The sequence below is a fragment of the Ailuropoda melanoleuca genome, chromosome 4 (genome assembly GCF_002007445.2).
Source record: "Ailuropoda melanoleuca isolate Jingjing chromosome 4, ASM200744v2, whole genome shotgun sequence".
Lineage (NCBI taxonomy): Eukaryota > Metazoa > Chordata > Mammalia > Carnivora > Ursidae > Ailuropoda > Ailuropoda melanoleuca.
The window spans coordinates 124,025,494-124,052,038 of record NC_048221.1 but is presented as its reverse complement, the minus strand read 5'-3'; the positions used below and the strand labels follow the sequence as shown (position 1 = coordinate 124,052,038).

Sequence of the window (26,545 nt, the reverse complement as noted above, 5' to 3'; positions counted from 1 at the left end):
GGGTCATAACAGTTTTTTAATATTATAAGTAACTGCAGTGAGCATACTCTATATCTCTGTACATTTCTTTCACCCAGCAAACACTGGTTGAGCACTTACTACATATTAGGTATTATGCTAGGTGATATTTGTACAGTGCTCAATGAAACATGTAATTTTCACCCGGCGAAAGGTAACGCCTAAACCCCATTATCTTTCCAGGATAAAAACCCCAGGCTGGTATGCAAATAGCGGTGAGCGGGGCCTGAGGCGCGCGCGCGTACGCCAGCTGCCTGTCAGGTGACTGCTTTTCCGTGGCAACGGCTTGTTGTTAGCAACCAGGCGGCGGTCTGGCGGTGGTCCGGGCGGAGCTGCCTGGGGCTGGAGACTCCTGTCATGAATCCGCCGGCTTCCCTGGGGGTCCTGGAGGAGAAGGAGGAGGAACACCTGTCCACCCCGATTCTCGGGCCGTCCATACATTCTGACAACCCTCAGAAGCGGATCCAGGCCCGGCGCCTCCGCATCGCGGCGCGCCCGGAAGGCCGGAGGCGGTGAGCCAGGGTCTGAGCGGGTTCGCAGCGGAGTGCCCCGGGGTGCCGGCGACGCGGGGCGGGGACGGGGCGGGCGCCTTCCCCGGGCGGGAAGCCCTGTGTGGGGAGCGGCGGGCGGGCCCCGTGTGTGAGCGGAAAAATAGGCGGTGAGATAGGAAAAATTGCTTCCGGAAGGTTCAAGCAAAGTACGGGATATGAAAACATTCAATACACTTGTAAAGTCAAAGATGGAAGTAATAATCCCTTCCGCACTTTTGCTGAGAGCCTGCTGTGCCATGCACTGCGAGCAATACACTGAAGACACAGGCCAACCGTGGCCTCCCCTCAGAGGTCTTTCCTTCTTCCATCCCAACCTGCCTTCCTTCCACAAGCATTTCTGCAGCGGACCTCAACTGTCACTTCTGCTGGTCTCATGGCTTATCTGGTTGTATGACACAAAGCCTCATTCCTGAAGGGTCTGAGACTGATAATCATACTCTTTTCAGGCCAGGGTTGTTGCCCCTGTCCATTCACAGACACGGGGGGCTGTTATAAGGGGTTACCAAGAGGCCCCTGCATGATCTTCTAAATTCCTGAACACCCTCACTGTGTAACAGCACTTAAACCTTGTCCTGCTGGCCAGGGTCAGCTACCCTACGAAGATGGTGACTTGTCTGCTAGCTGTAGGACACGAGGGGCCCAGAGTGGTGCGGCTGTGTTCCAACAAAGCTTTACTTATGGACACTGAAATTTGAATGTCATATAATGTTGACGTGTCACAAAATATTCTTCATATTTTGATCTTCTTTTCTGAATTCATTTTTAAAGACAAGTTTTAGGTTCACAGCAAAATTGAGTGGAAAGTACAGAGATTTCCCAATACACTACCTGCCCCCACACATGCACAGCCTGTCCCACTATCAACATGCTCCAGAATGGTACACTTGTTACAAATGATGAAACTGAGTTAACACATCATTACCCTAAATTCATAGTCTACATCGTGATTCACTCTTGGTGTTCTATGGATTTTGACAAATANGTACAGAGATTTCCCAATACACTACCTGCCCCCACACATGCACAGCCTGTCCCACTATCAACATGCTCCAGAGGGTACACTTGTTACAAATGATGAAACTGAGTTGACACATCATTACCCTAAATTCATAGTCTACATCGTGATTCACTCTTGGTGTTCAATGGATTTTGACAAATGTGTAATGACACATATCCACCATTATAAGTATCATACAGAATAGTTTCATTGCCCTAAAAATCCTTGGGGCTCTGCCTAGTCATCTGATCTTTTTTTTTTTTTAAACCATTAAAAAGTGTAAAAATCATTCTTTGCTTGTGAGCCCTACAAAAACAGGTGGGTCGTATTTGGCTTACAGGCCACTCTGATGTAATGGATCAATGTGATATTCTTTGGGATATCCAGATGGTTCTGATCTATTCAGACTATATTTTGACAGAGATCAGGAGAATTAACATGACCCTGTAAGTGGGTAGATTATATGAGTATACATTATTATCTGTTGCATGTAAATGTGAACTTCCTGATTCTTTTTCTTGATCGAGGTAGAAAATAACACATTTGGCCCAATCAGCAGGCACCTTGCATGTACCTCAGACCACTCCACTCTGCTCCAGCAAAGATACCACACTTGCATGGCAGCAGCAATCAGGGTTACTACTTGGTTGAGCTTGCGGTATTGATAATCATTTTCTCAGATACATCCAGTTTTTGCAGGGGCCAGACCCATAAATTAAATGGAGACTTGATAGGGACCACCCCTCCTGTATCCTTGAGATCCTTAAGGGAGACACTAATCCCCACCATCCTCTCTGCTCCCCTCTCCCCCCGTTTGTGATTGTTTTTATGTACTCAGGTGTAATTTTAGAGATGTCCATTTGGCCTTCCCTGCCTTGATAGCTCTTACCCACAGGCCAAGGACTTAGTGTGGGAGTTTCTCAAATTTCTGAGTGTGTTGAGATCACTCTGATTGCTCTTTGAGGGAGTGGCTTGGAGAAGCCGGAAGTGTAATTAAGGAGACCGGTTAGGAAGGAGTTGCATTGGTCCAGGTGATGGATGAAGTTGGTCTGGTGGAATTAGAGAGAAAGCAGATGTAGTCAAGACATATTTTAGAGCTTAAATTGACTGGATTTACTGATCTTGGATATGCTGGTCAAAGACAGGGAAAAAGCAAGAATGGCTTGAACAGCTGGGTAGATGGTAGTGCCCTGTATTGAAATGATAAAGACAGTGACGGTGGAAGGGAGGCAGGAGGATTTGGAAATCAAAAAGTTTGGCTTTGGACATATTAAATGAAATTGGATTTTGGAAGACATTAAAACTGAGATATCCGTTAGGCAGTTGGACATGGGTCTGAAACTCACAAGAGAATTCTGGATTAGAGAGGTCAGTGCAGAGAGTTAACAGCATTATGATTGTACTGAAAACCATGGGAATGGATTGACTTACACTGGAAAAGAGGATGAAAAGATGAGAGGAGAGCTCAGGCCAAGGCCTAGAAAAGCTCTGCATTTAGAAACGGATAGAAAAGGAAATGCTGACAGAGGGTTGTCTCTGTGATATAAAGAAGACAGAATGGCCAGTGGTGCTGGTGGGAAAACGAATATGTGAGGTACAGAGGTGGACCCCATGAATTCAACACCTGGAGCAGGGGAGTTTTTAAAATAATAATAGCCTGAAAAGGAAAGTAGACAGTGAACGTTTTCTTCGGTTGAACTTTGTTTATATAACAAGGCCAGTGAAAAAATTTTAAAACTAAAAGTAAAATTTACAATATGAAACAGGAAAACAGGAATGGATCGATACCTTTTAAATATGTTACTGTATTTTTGGGGGGAGAAAAGGAAGGAAAAACATAAAGAAATGTTTCCAAAAGAATTCCGTGAGGTTTGGAGAATGATTACATGTAGAATGAAAGACCTGAACTAACTGGAGTTCAGCTTCTTCATGTTTTCAAGAGCTGGGCTGTTGTTTATGTCAAATCCCCTTTTTTTTTAAAATTAAAGATTTTACTTATTTGAGAGAGAGAGAGAGAGCACAGAGGGAGAGGGAGAAGCAGACTCGCCAAGCAGAGAGCCCAACACAGGGCTCAATCCCAGGACCCTGAGATCAGGACCTGAGCCAAAGGCAGACGCCCAACTGACTGAGCCACCCAGGCGCCCCATATGTCAAATCCCTCTTATGCTGGGAGATGTAGTACCTTGGGGCTGGGGGATGTGCCCTGTTGCCTAAGTGACCTGGGATGGCAGAACCATTTCAAATGTGCCCTCAAAACACATGTGTGCCACTGTGTCTGTACATGTCACAGGCCAACTCTGTTCTCCGTGTTCTCTGAATTCACATCCTCGTTAAAGGATAAGACATAGAAAGGTGCTGTATCGAAGCCTACGTGTGTGTGTGTGTGTGTGTGTGTGTATATATATATAATTTTTTTAAGACTTTTAAAAAAAGTAATCTCTACACCCAATGTGGGGCTCGAACTCACAACCCTGAGATCAAGCTTCTCATGTTCTTCCGACTGAGCCAGCCAGGCGCCCCTATATATGTTACTAAAAATCAACAGTAGCTGCAGAAATTGTTTAGAACTTAGATTAACAAAAGATTTTTCAAAAAGGAGTGTTTTATCATTGACCTTGTTTTGTTGCTGGCACAGATTGAATAATAATAAGCAGACAGACTTTTAGTCCATTGTATCCTTTTAAAACGATCTATAGGCTCCTTGATTACCTCTGGTGCCCATTGCCCTAAGTGCTTGGGCCTCGGTATGCCATTGAGGTATAGTTTTAGGGAAGAAGCTGTTAATAGAATCAAATGTCATATAAAAATAAAGAACAGGATTAATAGGCTGAAGCTCCTGAAAATCCCAGTCTCTACTGTCTCAGTTGAAGTTTGAAATTCCTGGAGATGTGACTCTGGAGTAAGGATGGCAGATGGAACACAAACATTTATCTTGGATCTCTATCAAAACTCCATTAGCATGACATCTAAAGGGATTAAATAAAAAAGACATAAACTCACAAAGTCAAGCAAAACAGAAGGGACTCAACAGCAACAACATTTTGGAAGCTGGGAAGCATAAGGACAGATGGTAAATGGTTTCGCAGATTCAAGACTATGGAAATATAAACTGGTAGTGAGGAAAGCCAAGAGCCCCCCTTGATCTACTCTGCAGTAAATCTGCAAAAGCCCAGGAAATCGGAAGCATCAGGTTCAAGTGGAAGTAGAGGCGAGGAAGGGGACTAAAATGAGGAAAATGGTTTGGAAAATTAATAGTTGGGTGCCAGAAACCTTTTTCCCACCTTGCACAAAAGACGGGATGTTTGAAGGAAGTAAATTGGAGGACCTACGGTTTAGGGGGCGCTGGACACTGTACTAAGAGCAAAGGGATTCTGTGCCCACGTGCACACTTGCAGCTGAGACCTTGCTGTCCTTCTGCCCCTTCCGGGAATATGGGCAAGTTGGAGCTTCACAAGGCAGGCAGGAGATTGAAGTCTCTGGAAGATCTGACGAGCCCCCCGGGAAGGATTTAAAGGCAGTGACATCCAGAATTGCCCACCAGGCGGTCCAAGCAGATGGACCTGCGCTGAAGTTCCCTGTTGTCAAGCTGCACCCTTGCATTCAGAGCTGCCTTCAGCCTTTCCGTCTTACGGTGACCAGGTTTTCTAGACGTCTGAGGAAAGTCTTTATCATGAAAGGTAGACACCAAAACGAACACACAGAAAAAAAGCAACTTAGAGGAACTTGAGACTATGTAGGAAAAAAAAGACAATAGTGATACAACAAAAAGACTGTCATTCGGACGATCCTTGGAGAAAAAAAGAAATGGTATTGCAACCACAGAACAAGAATAGGATGCTATTAAAAGGAGTGGTGAGAGAACAAAATAGAGCTCTTGGAAATAAAAAAAATATGATAGAAGTGAAAAACTCTAGAAGGGTTAGAAAAAACAGGTCATGGAGTCACATAGAAGACAGAGCAGAAAGAAAAACAGAAACTAGGAGAGAAAAAGATTTTTCAAAATTAGAGGACTAGTCCAGGAGCTCTAGTCTCTCCTTTCTAGATCCATAAAGAAAGGGCAGAGCAAACAGAGGGGAGGAAATTATCACTGGAAGTATTCCAGAAAATTGATCAGTACTGAAGTTCATGAGTTTCCTGCTTGGGGGAAACACCCAACTGAAAATGTTCAGCCCAATGGATAAAAGTCCCACCAGCGGGCACACCACTGAGAAAGTTCAGAATGACTGAAAAACCCAAGTTCGGCTGCTGGTTGCTTGGAAAGCCAATACTGGAGAGTTTTGATTGGAAAGGATTGTGAGCTCTATTCAAGGGGCCGGCCACCCGGGGAGAAGGCTAACTCTTGTCCCAAAGCCAACTCCCATGTTTTCGCATGAAGACTTTTAGAGGAACTTTAGGGCAGTTAATCAGTAAAAGGAGAGCACAGAGGTCTTTAACCCTCCTTGACTGTGTGCGGACTCAGGGGTGCTCAGAGCTTGTGTATTGGTGCCTGGGGTGGGGGTGGAGGAGGAAAGTTGTGCGGGAGGGTTTGGTCTGGAGTCTTTCTAGGAAACAATGCAGTGCATTATAGATACACAGAGAAAGGTTGAGTTAATCCATCACGGGGGCTTGAATGGGATAGGCTGGTGATGGGTATTAAGGAGGGCACGTATTGCATGGTGCACTGGGTGTTATATGCAAGTAATGAATCATGGAACTTTACATCAAAAACTAGCGATGTACTGTATGGTAACTAACATAATAAAAAATATTATTATGAAAAAAAATCAATCACGGGGGCTAAAAGTGCTTGCTAAAACTTGAAGACTACTGAGTTGGCTGCAGGGACTGAGAAAGCGGCTTCAAGAGCACGGAGAGCCAGGGGAAGGGGCCTCCAAGTTTCCAGAATGAAAACAACAACTGTCACATCCAAGGAAAGGATTAAGAAAGGGTGACCTCAGGGGTTTGAAATAGCAACCCTGGAAGGTAGAAGACACTTCAGCAGGGCTCTCAAAGTTCTGAAGGAAAATGATTTCCAACCCAGAACCCGAGACCCAGCCACACAATCAATGAAGTGCCAATTTTTTAAATCCCGGCAAGGGACTTTGATCGGTCAGGAGGTGGGGTATTCAAGAAGATTGCAGCTCTGCTGAGACCTCGTGGGCTGGAGCCCCGAGGAAGCAGTTTCCCGAAAGAGGGACTCAGCTCAAAGCTGAGGAGGGAGAAGTCTCTTTGGGGATGACTCCTTTGGGGAATATGCTAGGTCAGCAAGCAAAACAAAACAAATGACAAATCTCCAGTAGCCCCGTTAAAGTAAACAAAACAGGTGAAATTAGGTTTTGTCATTTATTTTATTTAACCCACTATATAAAAATATTATTTTAACATGTAATCAGTACAAATCATATTGAGATATTCTGCTTTTTTTTTTTCATTGAAAGTCTTCAAAATCCATGTAGTTTGTATTTTATACTCACCCGACATTCCAGCTTGGATCAGCCACTTGTGGTTGGTGGCTTTATTGGACAGTGCCGTGCTAGGAAAGTCAGACATGATAGGTAAAAGGCAGCAGTGGGATTCAAGTGAAAACTAAGTTAATGAGAGTTCTTTCTCCTTCTGAAGCACTGGTCTTTGCTCCAGGAAGTGGAGCAACTGGAAGGATTATTTAGATAGAGTTGGTGCTTAACTTGTGGTCAAAGTGGAAAGTCAAGAGAACAAGTGCATTTTGTGTGATAGTGGGAAAACTATGACCCTGGCAACGTCGGAAGACCTAAGAGAACACTTAGTTCTCTTAGTAATAGCAAAGAATAGATTGAGTAAGAACAGGGAAGTGCTTGAAATGATAAGAAAGAAAATGGGGTTTTGGTTAGGTTTGGAGTGGGGGGGGTGGTAACTCAACTCCACATTTCAGAAATGCTGTAACACGCTAGAGTGGTGCTGAACTTTGAACAAAGGGGGTGGAAACGGAGTCCGTATTAGAAAAAAGTCAAGAAAGAATGAGACAGAGATCTGCTTGTTGCACCGTGGATGAGGTCACAACATGATGTTTTCGTTTTTGCTAAGGCAGTGCTGGGAGTCCTCGTGGCCACCGTGTGCCAGAGCGGAGAGTGCACCTCCGTGTTGTAAATGGGGTAGGGGTTGGTGGGGTCATTCCCCCATGCCTCCTCTAAAGAAGCCCATAACCTGGACGTTATTTTACCCCCTCCTCTTTGGTCTTATTTTCTGATTAACACACATCCGTACACATTATTTGTAAAATTCATTTAATACAAAAATATAGAGAATTGAAATCCTCAGTAAAGTTCCCTTTCCTTAATAGCTACTGTCACCTCTTGGTCATACGTCCTTCCAGAAAATTCCTATGTGTATATAAGCCTATTTTTAAAAGAAAATCTTTATTATACTTTGCGTATTGTTCTAGAGCTGGCTGTTTTTCCTTAACTGTGGCGGACATGTTTGCGTACTTCTAGATATTACATCATTCTTTCTCTAGGCTACAAAATACCTTCTTTCCTTCTTTTTTTTTTAAGTTTTTATTTACTTATTTGAGAGAGAGACAGAGAGAGCTTGAGGAGGGAGAGAAGCAGAGGGAGGGAGAGAAGCAGACACCTGCTGAGTGGGGAGTCCAGATGTGGGGCTCGACCCTGGGCCCTGGGATCATGACCTGAGTCAAAGGCAGACAGACACTTAACCAACTGAGCCGCCCAGGCACCCCCCCCCATTTTTTCTTAAATTGTTGCCTCGCAAGCTCTTAAACAGGCGGGTATTAGTGAAGATTAATGTATGTGGAAATGTTTCCGTGTTCCTGCCAGTAGAGTCAGTGCTGTAATAATCGTTCTTGTGCAGATTTCTCTGAGTACTTTCTGCAGAGAATTCCTGAAGGTTGGGTCAGAGGAGAGGTGTATTTAAGTTTGTGATAAATCTTGCCAAATCGGCTTTTAGACAGGTTGTTATACCTCACATCCCCACCTGTGGAGTGGTGTGAATAGTCGGGCATCCACACCTGGCCCACACCTGATATTATCAACTTTTTATTTATTTAGTTAGTTATTTTTTAAGATTTTATTTATTTATTTGTCAGAGAGAGAGAGTGCATGCACAGGCGGGTGGGAGGGGAGTGGCAGGCAGAGACAGAAGCAGGCTCCCCACTGAGCAAGGAGCCTGATGCAGAATGCGATCCTGGGACCCTGGGATCATGACCTGAGCCAAAGGCAGACGCTTAACTGACTGAGCCACCCAGGTGTCCCATTATCAACCTTTTAAATCTTTTCTTGTCTGGTATGGAGAATAATGATACCTCACAGGCTTCTCAATTTCATTTCTCAGGTTCTATGTGAAGTTGAACATATTTTCAAATGTCTGTTTGCCTCTTGTATTTCTTCTGTAAATTGCCTGTCCACATCCCTGGACAGTTTTTCTAATCAGTATTTTGTCTTTTTTGTATTGATTGGAGCCTGTTCTGTTTTCTAGATGGCAACATTTTGTCAAGTATCTTTTACGAGTTTATCCCTTGATTTGCGGAGAAGAGTTTTTAATTTTGAGAAGTCAAGTCTCTCAGTCTTTTTATTTTTTTTCTAGCTTTGTTCTTATCCTAAGATGGGTTCTCTCTTGTATTTACTTCTAGTGTTTTTATGATTGTGTTTATTTATTTATTTTTTTAAAAGANCTGGACAGTTTTTCTAATCAGTATTTTGTCTTTTTTGTATTGATTGGAGCCTGTTCTGTTTTCTAGATGGCAACATTTTGTCAAGTATCTTTTACGAGTTTATCCCTTGATTTGCGGAGAAGAGTTTTTAATTTTGAGAAGTCAAGTCTCTCAGTCTTTTTATTTTTTTTCTAGCTTTGTTCTTATCCTAAGATGGGTTCTCTCTTGTATTTACTTCTAGTGTTTTTATGATTGTGTTTATTTATTTATTTTTTAAAAAGATTTTTAAAATTTATTTATTTGACAGAGATAGAGACAGCCAGTGAGAGAGGGAACACAAGCAGGGGGAGTGGGAGAGGAAGAAGCAGGCTCATAGCGGAGGAGCCTGATGTGGGGCTCGATCCCAGAATGCCGGGATCACGCCCTGAGCCGAAGGCAGACGCTTAACCGCTGTGCCACCCAGGCGCCCCTATGATTGTGTTTTTTTTTAATATTTAAATTTTTACCCGTATGGGATGTATTTTTGTGTATGGTATGCTGCACTATGGAAACTCTATAGAACCCACATACTAGACATAACTAGTTTCTCTACTTTCTCCGGTCGCAGGGAGGTGCCTGGAGAATATTTAGACANCCAGAATGCCGGGATCACGCCCTGAGCCGAAGGCAGACGCTTAACCGCTGTGCCACCCAGGCGCCCCTATGATTGTGGTTTTTTTTAATATTTAAATTTTTACCCGTATGGGATGTATTTTTGTGTATGGTATGCTGCACTATGGAAACTCTATAGAACCCACATACTAGACATAACTAGTTTCTCTACTTTCTCCGGTCGCAGGGAGGTGCCTGGAGAATATTTAGACAGGAAGAAAGAGAGTGAGGAAGATCGGAGCAAGAGCTACAAGCAGAAAGAAGAAAGCAGACTGGTATGAGCTGTGTGGCAGATGGGTCCCATCAGCCCGTGACACGAGGGAGCTGGGTATGATGTCATGGTTTTTGTACTTAGACCAGAAGAATCTCAAGAGAGATTCCACGTTCCTGCCTTTAGTTAGGCAGAAGTGAATTTGAATCTTTCCCATTTTGAGAGCTCTCTTGGAGTAAGCTTTCATTTCATCCTATGGATCATTCGTGGGATCAAGTCCAAATGTTTCAACTGCCCATTCAGGGCCTTCTGTTCCCGTCCTACCTTCAGTCTTCCTCCCACTGATACCTGCCTTAGGCCTTCGCTCTGGCTTGGCTGATCCACTCCCTCGCCTCCAGTGGGGGCTCTGCTCTTCCTGTTGTGTGTGCCTCTGATCTTCCAGAATGTCCCTCCCCTCCCATCCCCTCCACTCTCCTCTACCTTTCTCTTCTCTCCTCTCGTCAGGATGCCTTTCCATACTTCAAGACCATCTCAGGTCCCAACTTGAGAGGACTTCAAGTCCATGAACCCTCTGCAGCCCGAGGCTCCTTTAATTTGCACACTGAATATGCCTTCTCTGTGTCATGCATTTCATTTTAGACCGTTTTCTCCCTTGTAGGACTTCAAATGTGTGTGCCTGCGGTGTCCCCAGGGGAGCTGTAAGCTCTGTGAGAGCGAGAGCCTGTGGAGTAGTACAGAGCTTATACTCAATAAACAGTAAAAAGAAAGTCATCGATTGCTCTCCCGTGGCAATGCCAGGGCTCCTGGGATGTTTGATAAAGTGCTTGGAACAAGGTGCAGGAAGAATGAGCAGAGTTTCAAACAGCAAGCAGAAATGGCTTAGTGCTTCATTTAATTAATTGCTAAATGAATATCATAGGGCAGTAGGAAGGTAGGAATTGGGGTAAGGAAGGGTGCTGCCTGAGTGGTACCGATGGGGGAAGGTTACATGGAGAAAGTGGCATTTGAGCTGCATCTTGGAAAAATAGGTGGGACTTATAAAAGCAGAGAGGAGAGAGATCATTTCTGGCAGAAGCTGAAGTGCACTCACTGGGAGAACAAAAATACTCAAGTTGCTGAAATGTCATCAAGAGCATAGAGATCTATAGACACACCCGAGTGAACTGCGCGGTGCTGTGTCGGGGATAAGACACTTTGTGGTGGCAGAAAGAATACTGAGCAGCGGTGTGTTCTCGGTCCCAGTCTGTTGCTCACCGTGACCTAGATGAGTCATGCCCCCTCTCTGTTGGGGTTGCTTCGTCAAAGTGTCGATGATCTCTGAGCATTGCTGGATAGGATCAAAAGGATATTGTGTATAATCTGGAACCTACTGTGCTATGGTCTTGAAAATACTGATATACGGTTCGTCTGGAGCACTCGGAGTGTGAACCCGAAGATATGATGTTGTTTTCGTTAGCAGCTTTTCAAGCTTCCTTGCACTTAGGACTTAAGTCATGTAAAGTGTTGGCATAGAAAAGAAATCTATAAAAACCAAATGCTACCTTCCTCTATATCAAGATATTAATAACCAGTTCTACCCTAAGACTTGGACAGGAAGGGCTGCTGTCCTTGGACCCGCACCTTATCAGTCATTTTTAATTGGTGATTCTTTTGTTTCCTGTTTAATCTTGCTCCAATTTTATAAAGATATTCTTCCAAGTTTCCTCTTAGACGCTTTCTCATTCTATCATTTACATTTTGGTCCGTAGTCTATCTCGAATTGACTTTTGTGGGTGTGTAAAGGTAAGGCTCAAGGTTCACCGTTTTGTATATGGATTTTTAAGCACCATTTATTGAAAAAATCAACCTCTCCCCTCTGCACTGCAGGACACCTATGTTATGAATCAGGTGATCACGTATGTGGATTTGTTTCTAGATTCTCTATTCTGTTCTATTGGTCCATTTGTCTGACTTTACACCAGTTCCACACTATTTTAACTACTGTAGCCTTATGACAGGTCTTGACATATGGTAGAGTAGGTCCTCCAGTTTTGTGGTTCTTCAAGATTGCCTTGGCTATCCTAACCTTTTGCATTTCCATATAATTTTTACAATCATTTTGTCAGTTTCCACCAAAAAACCTGCTGGGATTTAAAGAAAAAGTTTTATTTATATATTTTAGAGAGCGAGCGAGCAGGGGAGGGGGGAGATTGGGGTTAAAGGGAGAGGAGAGAGAGAGAGAGTGTCCTCAAGCAGACTCCTGCTGAGCATGGAGTCTGATGTGGGGCTTGATCCGAGGACCCTGAGCTCATGACGTGAGCTGAAATCAAGTCAGCCACTTAACCCATGAGTCACCCAGGTGTCCCCTGCTGGGCCTTTAATTGAGGTCGGATTGAATCTATATCAATTTAGGAAAGAATTAATATCTTACCAACAATGAGATTTACAATCCATGAGTATAAAATATCCCTCCATTTATTTAGGTATTCTTTAATTTTGCTCAACAGTGTCTTATACTTTGTGTTGAGGCTATTAGTGTTTATTGCTGATATATAAAGTACAATTGGATTTTGTATAGTGACCTGATACTCAGCAGCTTTGTCAAAGTCACTTGTTAATTCTAATAGCTGTCCTGTGGTTTCTTTTGTTTGTGTGTTTATTTTTTTTACATATATAATCATATCACCTGAAAATGACAGTTTGATCTTTTCCTGTGTCTGTTGGTCTGTTGGTGACTGTAACATTTTTAGTTTTACTTTGAGTCTGGAATACTTGATTCAGAAATTTCCGATGTTCGCTTTGTGTGAGCAGAAAATAGAAAATTGTTCAAAAACTACAGGAAAGCCTTTACTTCCTTAGCCATATAAAACCATTTGGTACAAGTGCTAAAACTGTAGCCATTTAAAAAAGTCTAGAGTACCTGGAATATTTGGGTTAAGGCTCCAGTTCTGTATTCATTAAAACTGCATTTCTGGGGAGCCTGGGTGGCTCAGACAGTTAGGCATCTGCCTTTGGCTCAGGACACGGTCCCAGGGTCCTGGTATCGAGCCCGGCATCCGGCTCCCTGCTCCCCCGAGGAGAGCCTGCTTCTCCCTCTGCCTCTGCCTGCCGCTCCCCCTGCTTGTACTCTCTCTCTCTCTGTCAAATAAATAAATAAATAAAATCTTAAAAATAAAAACAAACCCACTGCATTTCCAAATATCTTAGAAGGGTGAGATGAAATAGAATCTCTGATAATTTCAGTGACTCCTTTGTTATGGAGATGTTTATAGGTTCTTTGTTCAGAAAAATTTGAGAGCTGAGAGTTTTTAAGTTCCGACTTGGAAAACTTAGGCACAGCCTAGGGATACCTGAACTTTTTGTTGGAAATCATGTCATCGCCCAAACGTCAGGAGTGAAGACACTGAGGCGGAATTCAAAGAGAGAGTTATTTATTTATTTAAGATTTTATTTATTTATTTGAGAGAGAGAGCATGAACGCATGAGTGGGGGGGGAGGGGCAGAGAGAGAAGCAGGCTCCCTGCTGAGCAGGGAGCCCCATATGGGGCTCGAGCCCAGGACCCTGGGATCCTGATCTGAGCTGAAGGCAGGTGCTTAACTGACTAAGCCACCCAGGTGCCCCCAAGGAGGGATTTAGAAGAGGGGTGCCAATAGCAAAATTACTGAGCCATCAAGGGAGTCAGCCATGCAGTCCGCTGCACTGCTGTCCTGTGTTAGAGCCTCTGGAACAGAAGACCCCACGTAACGGTAGCTTAAACAACATAGAAGCTTCTTCCTCTGGCTTACTTAGTAGTTCAGAGCATAAGTACAGGGTCCAGGGCTGATACGGGGGCTCCTCGATGTCGGGGACCTCATCTCCTTCTGCCTTTCCTTATGTGACTTTCATCTGCTCACCGCGTCATACTGGTCATACCACATGCCAGCCTGGGAGGAGGGGGGAATGGGGCCTCAGAGGACACACCTTTTCCCTTCAACCCACCACTCAGAAGTGGCACACATCGCGTCTGCTCACGTTGTGTTGATCAGACTGTATTCTAGCTGCAAAGGAGGTTGGGAAGTGTATCCATTTTGGTAGGTCCAATGTCCAGCTACAATTGGGGGTCCTGTTTCTCGGAGAGGAGGAGGGGGGATGGATGTTGGAGGATGATTGCCATATCTCTGCCTCACCTCTCCCACTGAATTCTCAGAAAAGCCCCTGGTGGCGTCAGTCACTTGGAGGGTCTACGGGGGCAAGTGCCGAGACGTGCCTAGGGTGTCTGCCAGCGTGCTAGCCGGTGGTCCCTAGTCTAACGGGCAGGAACCAAAGTACCTTCCAAATCACATGTGCTATTAAATTGTAAGCTCTCATATCACATCCCCAGCATCCTGATGGAGATGGATTGCCAAATACATGCTACTCTTAAGGGTCTTAAGGTGGCTTTTGATTCCCACGTGGCTGGATTGAACAGCTACAGACAGTTGAGCAAAATGTTTCTAACTTCATAAATTCTTTTTTTCTTAAAAGATTTTATTTATTTGAGAGAGAGAGAGCAGCAAGAGAGACTACAAGTGGGGGGGGGGCGGGGAGAGGGAGAAGCAGGCTCCCCACCAAGCAGGGAGTCTGAAGTGATGTGGGGCTCGATCCCAGGACCCCAGGATCATGACCTGAGCTGCGGGCAGACGCTTCACCGACTGAGCCCCCCAGGCGCCCCTCTAACTTCATCAATTCTTTGTTTTCAGAAATTGGCTAAACTGCTCCTTTGTGGCACCGAGTTGGTGACAAATATTCAGGTGGCTACAGATATCAGAGAGATCCACAGGAGAGTGGAGGAAGAGGAGATAAAGCGTCAGAGGTGAGGACCCCCTGCTCTGCAGTTGACATGAGGACAGCTCTTCCGTGGGTCCCCCAAATCTCCCCCAGTGTTGTAAAGTGGCTGTGTCACACTCAGGCTAGCAGAATCCTCTTATCGCCCTTTAGGGACGAATCTCTTCCTTCCCTCCTTGGTTTCCTCCCTGCTCGGCCAGTTCAGCTCATCTCCGCAACAGTACGATGGTAACGATGTTTTTTGTTGTTGAGCACAAGTAATTCTTTCAGCACCGTCACTAGCTTTACCAGTATGCGAGTGGTGACTTGATTCTCGCAACTTTCCCCTGCCTGCCTGGGGCTCTACCCAGCCCTGAATCGGCTCATTTCCCAAGAGGTAGGCTTTGTCCTGTAACCACGGAGGAAACGCTGAAGGTCTTAAGTGACAGAGTTACAGGATAAATGTGGACTTTGGAAAGATGACCTGGCTGTNATCGGCTCATTTCCCAAGAGGTAGGCTTTGTCCTGTAACCACGGAGGAAACGCTGAAGGTCTTAAGTGACAGTTACAGGATAAATGTGGACTTTGGAAAGATGACCTGGCTGTTGTTGTTCATTTTTTGAGGACAAAAGTCAAGTGAATTGTAATATGTACTCTGTGCTCTAGCTCGGAAGGGAGGGGAGAAGGGGGGCATGAGGTTAAGTTGTGACCCCTGTCCTGTAGGGGTTGGAGCTCTTGTCGGGAGGCAGCCTCCTAGAATGACCGTCGGTTAAGGCAGGGAGAGAGTCTCGGCATATGTCCTAGTGGCTGTTCTGGGGGCTCTGAAGGCTCTTCTCTTGTCTTCACGCCTCCCTTCATTCTGGTCCCCTCTGCTGTACACTCCATCACAGAGTCTCTTTGGAATTTCTGGAAAGGCCATGCCGATTTTCCATTGCTTAATAGTGGCATTTCCCTATTGGTATGTCCCCCTGGTCATTTATTGATAATTTAGGAGAGGAACGGCCACACACCCGAAGTTGTGTTGATAACCAAAAATAGTAATATGAGCACCTTTTGTTAAGGGACTTCCGTGCTGAGCGCCCTCTCACGTAACCCCGACAGCAGCTGTGTGAAAGTAGGTGCTTTCACCCTCTCCTTCTTATGGAGGGTCAGGGACTTGTCTCCAGTTGAGAGTCAGTTAGTGGCAAAGTCAGGCCTTGGTCACTGGGTCATACAGCTTGTCACAGAAGTATGTGACAAATTGACTCTTGATCTGCACGCACATGTGCGTGCGTAAGTGGTGCAGCCCCACGGTTGGTCTGCTCTTGCTATGTGCCACTTTGTTCACTTGGTCTCCTTACTGCCGGTCAGTCATTAGGCTGAAAGATTTCTCAGAGCCTGGTTTGGCTTCGAGCAGGGGTATCTGGAGCAGTGCCTGGTATTTCAGACTGCTCCGGCAGGAGGCGGCTTCCAGACCTGGGCTGCACTGGCATGGCCGGGGTGTTTGTTTTCACAGACTTGAGAAGCTGGAGAGTGAAGTCAAGACCAGCCAGGACAAATTTGATGAGATCACCGCAAAGTGGGAGGAGGGCAAACAGAAAAGAATTCCCCAGGACCTGTGGGACATGCTCAACACCCAGCAGGTGCACTGTGCCGGGCTGATAGAGGACAAGAACAAACTTATCAGCGAGTTACAGCAGGCAAGACTCCCTGCCCCCCACCCTGCTGCGTGGGCTTAGGCTGGGGGATTTGACTGGCTTATTGGTTTGCTCCTCCTGAATGGAAACATATGGAGGCCTCACTTTGCTACTCGGATTATTGCACACCTCAGGCAATAAATTCAACCAGAAGGAAAAGCTTTGTAGTAATTTTAGAATTATTGCTGACCTTAAAAAGATGTGTGTTTGTAGCAAATGCTGTGTCGGATTTTATGTTTTCAGTTCAGGAATGGAACTTAGTCTGTAGTAGATAGATTCCCATGTTGGATCCCGGGTCTTTGTTGCTCAGCCAGGGCACCCTGGGCCATCTGGGAGCTTCCGGGGAGATTTGCAGCAAGTAGTCATGGCGGGTTTGATCCCCTGCTGCTCGTTCTGGCTTTGCCCCGAGCTGCAGCCACTCGGCTACGTCTGCCTGTGGCTTCTCTCGGGCGTCCTCAGATTCTTCTGAAGTCACTTTCACTTCATATGGTTAGAAATTCCTAGTGTTCACAGATACTGAAGAGAGAGGTCCAGGTGGAGTGTGCTTGGCGCCTCTTGCTTCTGGCTTAGTTGGTGATCAGCCTTCGACACACTCTTCTGTAGGAGCTGAAAACAAAAGACGACCAGTATGTGAAGGATTTGAAGAAACAGTCAGATGACATCTGCCTGCTGCTGGAGAGGATGGAAGAACAAGTGAAGAATGTCATGAAAACCTTCCGTCAGGAGCTGAATTACATTGAGGTGACAGGGTGTGTGTGAAAGAGCTGCCTTCTGCCCGAGGGTGGCCCCTGGGAAGAGGGCCAGGTCTGTCCACCCTATCCCAGGTGTCTCGTCCTCCGGTTTCTGCCCCTTCATTTGTTTACCCATTCCTTCACTCACCCAACACGGATTCATCAAGTGTCTCCTGTGTGCCAGACACTGTACCAGGGGCTGGGGGTACAGCTATGAACAAAACAAAGTCCTCGCTGGGATCTGTGTTCTAGTAGGAGACAGCTAGACAATAAACAGATAAACTACTAAATATATAGTTGGACAGGTGGTAATAAGTGCTTTGCAAGAAAATAAAACCATGTAAGGATAAGAAGAGTGGAGGAGGGGGGTATGTGAGCTGTTTATTTGTTGTATTTATGGCAGCCAGGGGTGGGAGCATGGGAACATAGGTTCAGAATTTGAATGAAATGTTAAGGATTGACATTGAGACTGGCCTTTCCAGAATGGAAGAGAGCNGGGGGGTATGTGAGCTGTTTATTTGTTGTATTTATGGCAGCCAGGGGTGGGAGCATGGGAACATAGGTTCAGGAATCAATACTTTGAATTAGAATGAAATGTTAAGGATTGACATTGAGACTGGCCTTTCCAGAATGGAAGAGAGCCAAGAGGGTGGGGACCTCTCTGGATTATTACAGACTCCTTTCTGCATTCCTTGACCTATCTCTTGTGAGCAACGTGTTCCTTTGTTTTGTGGGAACCCCAGCCATAGCAGTGCAGCAGCCCTTGGCGTGATTGAAGCAGATACCAGGGCTTGCCCTGTACCTGCCACCAAGGGCACTGGCCTTTATCCAGCTCCCTCCTCTGATATTGGCTGAGCCACAGGGCAGTTGGCATATTTCCTCTTGAAATTGGTGTGAAGTCCAGACTTCATAGCACTGATCTCCATGCAGCTCCTTCCATTGCCATTTGGTTGTATGAAACTTGATAAGTTTGCATTTGGATTTGACTTTGACTATCTGGTTGGTAAGTGGCACTTTGTGCAATCACTTGTGAGTTCTTTCATACTGTGGAACCTGCCCAATCAAAACAGAAGCGAGAGCCCTCTTCCTTTTTGGTCGTAGAAAGCATTTGAGGTAGAACGACAAGAACTGCTGACCAGTAATAAGAAGAAATGGGAGCAGGCCCTGCAGGCTCACAGTGCTAAAGAGGTAAAGGGGTGGTGTGTGGGGTAGGGGGTGGTGGACGTGTCGAGGGTGATCCATGGAGTCTGGGGCAATATCTGCTGTGACCGAATTCACTAGCCTTTACGTATCTTGGGGAGGATTGCCATGGCAGACGTTTACTACTGCACTTCATGGTCAGTCATTGTGGCCCTGTGGATGGCGCTGCCTCTGGTGGTGACATTTGTTTCTGGTGCCCGTGAATACCACCTTCCTTTGCAGCTCGCTGGGGTTCCCGTGGTCCTGTCACTGTCTTCTTTGTTCCTAGACATCTACCCCAGCCACGGATATTCGTGACCCAAGAAGGTGTTTTAAAGGGTGTGGGGTTATCACTTCATTTCAGAGACATCAAGAACAAAGAAATAGCTTGACTAAGATCCAGTGAATTTTTTTTTTTTTTTTTGAGAAATACCAATGTCTGAGCACAGGGCCCATGGCTAACTTATTAACGGAGCAATCTTCTTGGAGTTTCTCGGTAAGGCAGCCCCAGAGTAAGGTAAACAATATGAAGTGTTGGAGCCACAGGAGCTTCTGAGGGCTGACTGACGCCCTCCAGACTCATGACACTTGGAGACCCTTCACTGTGTCATGCTTGTCAGGCCAGCAGAAGGACGGAGTCAGGGCTGACTTTCCTCTTGTCTTCCTGTGCCTTCAGCTGGAGTATCTTACGAACCGCATCAAGAAAGTAGAGGGCTATGAGAAGCAGCTGAACAAGCAGAGGATATGGGACTGGGAAGACTACAACACGATCAAGATCAGGCTGGAGCAGGATGTGCAGGTCTGACTTGTTGCTTGGCGTCTGGGTGGGACAGCAGACAGAGTACTCGGGCATGTTTTATCCTTGGTGACCGCCCAGAATGTTCCAGAGTCAGTCCATGCAACAGATACATACTCATTATCTGCTTTCTCTCAAGTGATCATATCTGAAGGAGCTCATGGACAAAACATATGTGGAGGAATTCTTTCTTTAACAAACCATGGAGAACTGCCAAGAGGCAAAACAGGAAACCGTGACCTGAGGAATCATTGAGAGGATTATCCATTTTTAGGCAAGCAAAGGGGAAGTAACAAGCAGGGCTAGCTGGGTGTATCAGAGGGCCAAAGCAGAGCAGCCACCATCTAGTGGTGAAGGTAGGCCCTGGGTTCAAACCCAGCTCTGGCTCCATAGCCTATAGGGTTCCTAATATTGAAACGGCCTCTAGCTGATGGTTGGACATCGCTGTAAGGCAGAGTCCGACTTGCCATCAGAAAGACCGAACTTCCTTCCTTCCTTCCTTCCTTCCTTCCTTCCTTCCTTCCTTCCTTCCTTCCTTCCTTCCAATTTATTTATTTATTTGGGAGAGAGAGCTCCAGCGCTCAGGTTGGGCAGAGGGAGAGGGAGAGAATCTCAAGTGGACTCGGTGCTGAGTGTGGAGCCCGACGTGGGGTTGGACCTCACAACCCTAAGATCACAGCCTGAGCCGAAACCAAGAGTCAGACGCTTAACTGTGCCATCCAGGCACCCCAGAAAGAACTTTCTAATAGTTAGAACTATCCAATATAGGAAAGGGTCATCCCACAAAACAAGGAGTCTTTTATCTCATAAAGTATTCAAAGGCTGCATGACTGTGTCTGCCTTCAGTGCTGAGGAAGGATTCTTGCAGTGGAAGGAGGTTAGATTTTCTGGTTTGTGAAGNTCACAGCGAAACCAAGAGTCAGACGCTTAACTGTGCCATCCAGGCACCCCAGAAAGAACTTTCTAATAGTTAGAACTATCCAATATAGGAAAGGGTCATCCCACAAAACAAGGAGTCTTTTATCTCATAAAGTATTCAAAGGCTGCATGACTGTGTCTGCCTTCAGTGCTGAGGAAGGATTCTTGCAGTGGAAGGAGGTTAGATTTTCTGGTTTCTGGTNAAGTTCTTTCCAAGCCTAGGATTCTGTGCTTCAAAGTTAGTTAAGAAAAAGCTCGTCTCTAATTACATTTAGGTGTAATGTAATTATCTCTTAATATTCCAGCACGGTCTAGTCACTAGTTTCTGTCTAGAAAAACTTGTTAGACTAAGGCTTTTCCACATAGCCTGTGATAAAATTTCAGGACCTACTACTCTTGTGGCTTTATGTAACAAGGTTGAATCAAAGCCCCTCCAGACTACAAAATTTTTTTTTAAGATTTTATTTATTTGACAGAGAGACACAGCCATCAAGAGAGGGAACACAAGCAGGGGGAGTGGGAGAGGAAGTAGGCAGAGAAGCCTGATGTGGGGCTCAATCCCAGAACGCTGGGATCACGCCCTGAGCCGAAGGCAGATGTTTAACGACTGCGCCACCCAGGCGCCCCCAGACTACAAATATTCTTACCAGTCTTAAGAATTTTCCTGGGCCTTTCTCATATTACTGTCATGGAAATGAGAGTCACTGACAAAGAACAGTGGAAGTCTGTGAGAGCAGTGCTGCATATGTGGGCTGTGTACGTGACACTTTTAATGAAAATGGCTATTGTTAAGCTTTCTTTAGTCATTTTGGTTTATAATAATTTATGGGACAGAACTACACACTGCTGGCCTCCAACAATGAAATAATGGAAACCCATGTTCTTTTATTTGTTGTTTTGTTTTTCCTTTTGTGTTAAGAGTACGTAACACAAGATCTACTCTCTTAACACATTTTTAAATACACAATAACAGCATTGTTACTCAAAGACCTTCTGTTGTACCGTTAGGGCCCCAGAATTTATTCATCCCACATAACTGAAACTTTGTGCCCTCTGACCAACACCTCCCCCTTTCCCCTCCCCCAGTTCGACTGTTTTAGATCCCACATACAAGTAAGACCGTGCAGCATTTGTCTTTCTGTGTCTGGCTTATTTCACTTAACTAGTACAAGGTCCTCCCTGTCCATCCATGTTGTTGCAAATGGGAGGTTGTCCTTTTTTAAGGCTGAGGAAGATTTCATGCTATGCCTATACCACATTTTCTTTCTCCAGTAGTCCATCGATGGACATTTAGGTTGTTTCTATCTCTTGACTGTTGTGAATATGCCGCAGTGAACGCGGGAGTGCCGACATTTCTTCAAGATCCAGGTCTCAGTGCTTTTGGATCTATATCCAGAAGTGGGATTTTGGATCAAACAGTAGTTCTATTTTTTTATCTTTTGAGGAAACTCCGTATTGTTTCCAGAGTGGTTGCACCAGTTTGCATTCCCACCAATGGTGCACGGGGTTTCCTTTTCCATATCCTTGCCAGCACTTGTCGTCATTGGTTTTTTGACACTAGCTATCCTAAGAGGTGTGAAGTGGTATCTCATTGTAGCTTTGATTTGCATTTCCCTGATCAGTAGTGATGCTGAGCACCTTTCATAACCTTATTGGCCATTTGTATGTCTTCTAATCGGGTAGTTAATTATCATTATTATTATTATTATTATTATTATTATTTTTGCTATTGAGTTGTAGGAGTAGAACCTCTCATTCTTAATCTAATCCTCAAATGCTTGAACAAAGCCAAAAAATTCTGGGACATGGGAGATTTTGGGGGTAGGGGGTGATGGCAGACTAGGGAGGTGAGGGACAGAGAGGCAGAGAGCCTGGGAGTCCCGCGTCTCCTGGCTTCCCCTGTCCAGTTGGACAGGCCGTGAAGTGTCAGTATGTGTGAGGCAGGCAGATGGAGATACTCAGAGCAGGAAGTACGTGCAGTTCCTGTGCACGACAGTTCTTTCCTGTGTTGGAGTGGAAACCAGGAGTATACTGTACCACATTACCCTTTAACTAGGAACATATGATCAAATCAGGGATTACCATATTGCCGTATGTGGGGTATTTCAGTAGGTCGAACTTGATCATAATGGCACTTAGGTGAACTTTCACTAGACAATAAAGTCAAATAGCATCGATTTTTGTCAAGAAGATACAGTATGCAGCTCAACGTCAAATTTGCTCTTCCTAAGTAATTCATAGCACTGTATCAGTTCTAAAATATACAACTAAAATTTTTGCAAACCGCAAAAATACGAAGGATCCAATACCCATAGATTTGGTTTGATGGGTAAAGTACAAGAAGTAAAAAAAGAGAATGTATACTTTCCCTGTGCTTACTGCTAGTAAGGTGACATTATTAATGAGCAAAAAGAAGCCTGTAAACATCATGCAGTCGAGAAGCATTTTACCACACCCGCCCAGCACCCCAAAATAACACTACTAGAAACACTCAGTTCTTGAGGCAGGAAGCAAACGTTTTTTACTTTAGGTCCTGCTTGTGCTTTTAAAATTGAAAAATGGTTTCGCTCAACTTCAGGGACTGTTACCTTTAATACCAGAGTATTAATCACACACAAAAAATCAAATACAAGTTACTTATTTAACAAACACCGTGACCTTACATTGTGCACAAAGATAGACAAGGTACAATTCCTGAGAGTGGAGGAGAAGAGGCCCCGTAGGATCTCTGAGGTCAGCCCATAGGACCAGGGGAAAGGCTGCTTTAGATTTCCATTCCACTTGGGGCAGTGATGGCAGCTGGTTTTCTGGAACCTGTGGGGCAGGAGATGGTGTGGAAAGCGGCTGCGGAGAGGCTGGTACTGACGCAGGAAGAGCGGGAAGGTGTGATCAGCACTGTACCCAGTACAGTCAAGGCCTTTTGTGGCAGGTTAGATTGTAATCTTTATAAATTATTAACAAAAACCAAACACGATGTTTCGCCCTTAGTCCGGGGAACATAAAGTACAGCTTTGCAACAATATCTTCGGGTCATTGAAGAATAAGGGCAGACCGTTAAAAAATCAATTACAGTTTAAAAATATAAAACCACCTTCAACTTGCGACAACCAAGGGCGGCTGTCTGTTAAGACTAAACCCTGAGATAATTAACAATAGAGTCGCCGGTACCAAAATTAGCTTAAGCAGAAGGCGTTGCAAACAGTGAGTCACGTCATTCATGTGTCCGCCTGCTGGGGACACTGTTGGGTGAGGCGACAAGACCTCTAGTTCTGCGAGGTCACAGCCCTGCCGATACTCCCAAGGGCCATTGTGACTGTGGAGGTGGCAGAAGTTCTGGAGCAGAGCTGGGGTAACCGAGAGGCTGATCTGTGATCCCCTAGATGTGGAATGCCCACAGTGCGTGTTCCATTGCTAGTCCTTCCACGCACCAGTCTCCTAGGAACATATTCTAGCAAAGAGCAGGAGCGGGTGCTTCCCCAAAATAAAATCTGCTAATAAATAATTAACCAGGAGTGCAAGCAAAGAAATGCAAATGAGAACCGGCAGGTGACAGAGTTCCTTTGTTTGTTGTTTTGCCTATAAAATCAGCTCAGATGTGAGTTCTTTCAGGTCACAAAGGAAATGACATGGCCTGTTTTACTTCAGACTTTTGTGAACGGTGTTCAGCTCGGTGAGGGTANTGTTGTTTTGCCTATAAAATCAGCTCAGATGTGAGTTCTTTCAGGTCACAAAGGAAATGACATGGCCTGTTTACTTCAGACTTTTGTGAACGGTGTCCAGCTCGGTGAGGTAGNCGGTGAGGGTAGAGTGGTGGTTTCGCAAAGCTAACAAAAAAAGTGAGTCAGTGATTTTTTTTCTTTTCAAGATGTATTTTGTAAGAAAAATAGAGAGTCGGTTTCCATAGTTAGTATTATCTAATAATCGGCCTTCAAGAGTGAAATTGACGTGAACACCACGTGCTAGAGCTTGCATTTGTAACTCACCTGCTCTCACTTCCTTATAATGAAAAACCGTTCTGTGGCCAAATAAGTTTGGGGAATGCCGTCTTAGTCATAGGGGCTTCTTGCAAGGCTACGAGAAAAAGGAGGTCCCTGGATGTCATCAGAGCAAATACCAGGCACTCAGGGTCTCAGCCACTCACTGTCGTTCACCCTCCTTCTCTGTGCGTGTTCATGCCTTCTCAGATTATCTCCATCCAACAAGGAGCTTTTCTACTGGAATTTGTACTGAGCCACCTCCTAGGTGAGTGGCCTTCCCGATGTCCAGGGCTGGTCACATTTGAAGCACCAAGGCTGGTTTCATTTGGAGCACAGGGACATAAATCATTGCGAGATACCTGCCCATAATGGAGATTTAGAACTCTCTGGGATAGGTAAACAGGGTACACTTGACTAATTCTCTCGGTTATCCATGCCAGTGCCTTTGTTCTCCTCTGCATCACCTCCTGGCCAGTTACCCTCCTTGAGGGTGGGCCAGAGTGGGGAGGGGACGCTGCCTGGACTCACCCCCTAAGCTGATTCCTATGTAGCCGATTGGAAGGAGATGGGGGGGGAGGCTTGAAAGAGGGCCACATGTCACAGGTCCCTGCTTGTCAAGCTCTAATTACACTTAATTGCAGCCTCTGTTCCAGCATTTCCACTCAGGAAAGGCCAGAGCAAGCTTGCCTCTATTTGCCCTGCCTCTAGCTTTGGCCTGCTCTTGAAATTTTTTTTTTAACCAACTGTCAGAGTGACCTTTTTTCTTTCTCCCTTTCCCTTTCTCCCTTTCCCTTTCTTTCTCCCTTTCCCTTTCTTTCTTTCTTTCTTTCGATTTATTTATTTCAGAGAGAGAGAGCATGAGTGGGAGGGGCAGAGGGAGAGGGGGAGAGAATCCCAAGCAGACTCCACGCTGAGCGCAGAGCCCGACATGGGGCTCAATCTCATGACCCTGAGATCACGACCTGAGCCGAAACCCAAGAGTCGGACGCTTAACGGACTGCGCCACCCAGGCTTCCCGAGAGTGCTCTTTCTCTTCTGCCCTGCTGCTCTGTCAGCCTCTTTTCTGACCATTCCCTGCCTCACACCTCACACCCTACACTGCTCATCGTGTTCCTGAAGCACCTTAGTCCCCTGGCCTCTCTGGAGCTCTGTCCTCCGAGGGGTCCACCTGAGTGACTCCTATTCATTTTCCAGGTCTCAGTTAGACATACTGGTGCCACCTGTTCCGGATGCCTGCCTGGCCTTCAAGGCCACGGAGAGTCCCATGCGACCCTGTGCCTACCCCTCTCTTCTTGTCACCAGTGCTTGTCGATCTGTCCCTCTCCTAGATAGGGCAAGACTGTGCCTTTTTCACCAGTGTTTTCTCAGCAGCACCTGGAAAAGTGTCGACATGTATCAGGCCTTCAAGTAAATATTTGCTGAATGAATGAATTCAGGTAATGGAAATGTAGAAAGAAAGGATAGCCACGTCTAGCCTCCTTTAAAATGAACACCATCTGTTAAGCACTAACACTGCCAATTGGAGGTCAAAGTGGGGACACTTCTGTGGCAATATGAACTTGTATGGTGTTTCTGGTGGGGCGATGTGTAGCTCCAGAGGGCCTGGTGCGGAGCACCGGAGGGGGCAGATGGGAACGCTCTAAATGTCATCTCTGTCAGGCTTTAGGGACGTAGGTTTTAAGCTTGCGGTAGAATGATGGATATATTTTTTAAAGATTTTATTTATTTATTTGAGAGAGATAGAGGGAGAGCACAGAGGGAGAGGGAGAAGCGGACTCCCCACTGAGCAGGGAGCCTGATGCGGTACTTGATCCCAGGACTCTGGAATCATGACCTGAGCCGAAGGCAGACGCTTAACCAACGGAGCCACCCAGGCGCCCGTATGATGGATATTTTTTTCTGGTTGGACTTTCATTTGCCTCTAATGATGGATTTTCTAAGAAGTCAGGTGGAGGCACTCGTCCCTCCGGCAGCTCTGACTTGACTCCAGAACGGAGAATCAGGGACCCTCAGGCACACCAATGATACCAGGGCCAGTGAGTATTATTTTTTTTCAAACTTTAACTCTAGGTTCTTGAGCAACAGCTTCAGCAGATGAAGGCAACGTACCAGCTCAACCAGGAGAAGCTGGAGTACAACTGCCAGGTGCTGAAGAAGAGGGACGAAGAGAGCACAGTGATTAAATCCCAGCAGAAGAGGAAGATCAACCGGTAAGCAAGCAGAACACCGGCCCTTCTGTGCCGAACACGGGGATGGGATGAGCTCTTCCCTCTGGTCGAGTGCGAGCCGTTCACAGTATAACCAAGTCTTATTAAAAGAGGTTTTTTTTTTTTTTAAGATAATACTTTCAACTGCCCCCCCCACCTCCCCCGTGCAAGAATGCACAGCAAAAAGTCTGTCTCCCACCCCCCATTTTGTGTGGTTCCTCTTTCCCACCTCTGTGATAATTGTTCATTT

At 45.5% G+C, this 26,545-nt stretch overlaps 1 protein-coding gene across 3 annotated transcripts in view; it reads left to right on the top strand.

Moving 5' to 3' along the window:
• Positions 1-301: 301 nt before the first annotated feature.
• DRC1 (dynein regulatory complex subunit 1) overlaps positions 302-26,545 on the top strand; it is a 40,896-nt gene continuing 14,652 nt past the window's right edge. For 2 of the 3 annotated variants that reach the window (XM_019808418.2, XM_011235011.3), the window contains exons 1-8: positions 302-530; positions 10,026-10,113; positions 14,748-14,860; positions 16,307-16,490; positions 17,091-17,228; positions 18,320-18,406; positions 19,074-19,196; positions 26,159-26,298. In XM_019808418.2, coding sequence (XP_019663977.2) covers positions 376-530; positions 10,026-10,113; positions 14,748-14,860; positions 16,307-16,490; positions 17,091-17,228; positions 18,320-18,406; positions 19,074-19,196; positions 26,159-26,298 — 1,028 coding nt within the window. In that variant the 5' untranslated portion in view covers positions 302-375. Of the gene's footprint in view, positions 531-10,025; positions 10,167-14,747; positions 14,861-16,306; positions 16,491-17,090; positions 17,229-18,319; positions 18,407-19,073; positions 19,197-26,158; positions 26,299-26,545 lie in introns of those variants that run through there. The other variant, XM_019808425.2, reaches the window with a different exon arrangement.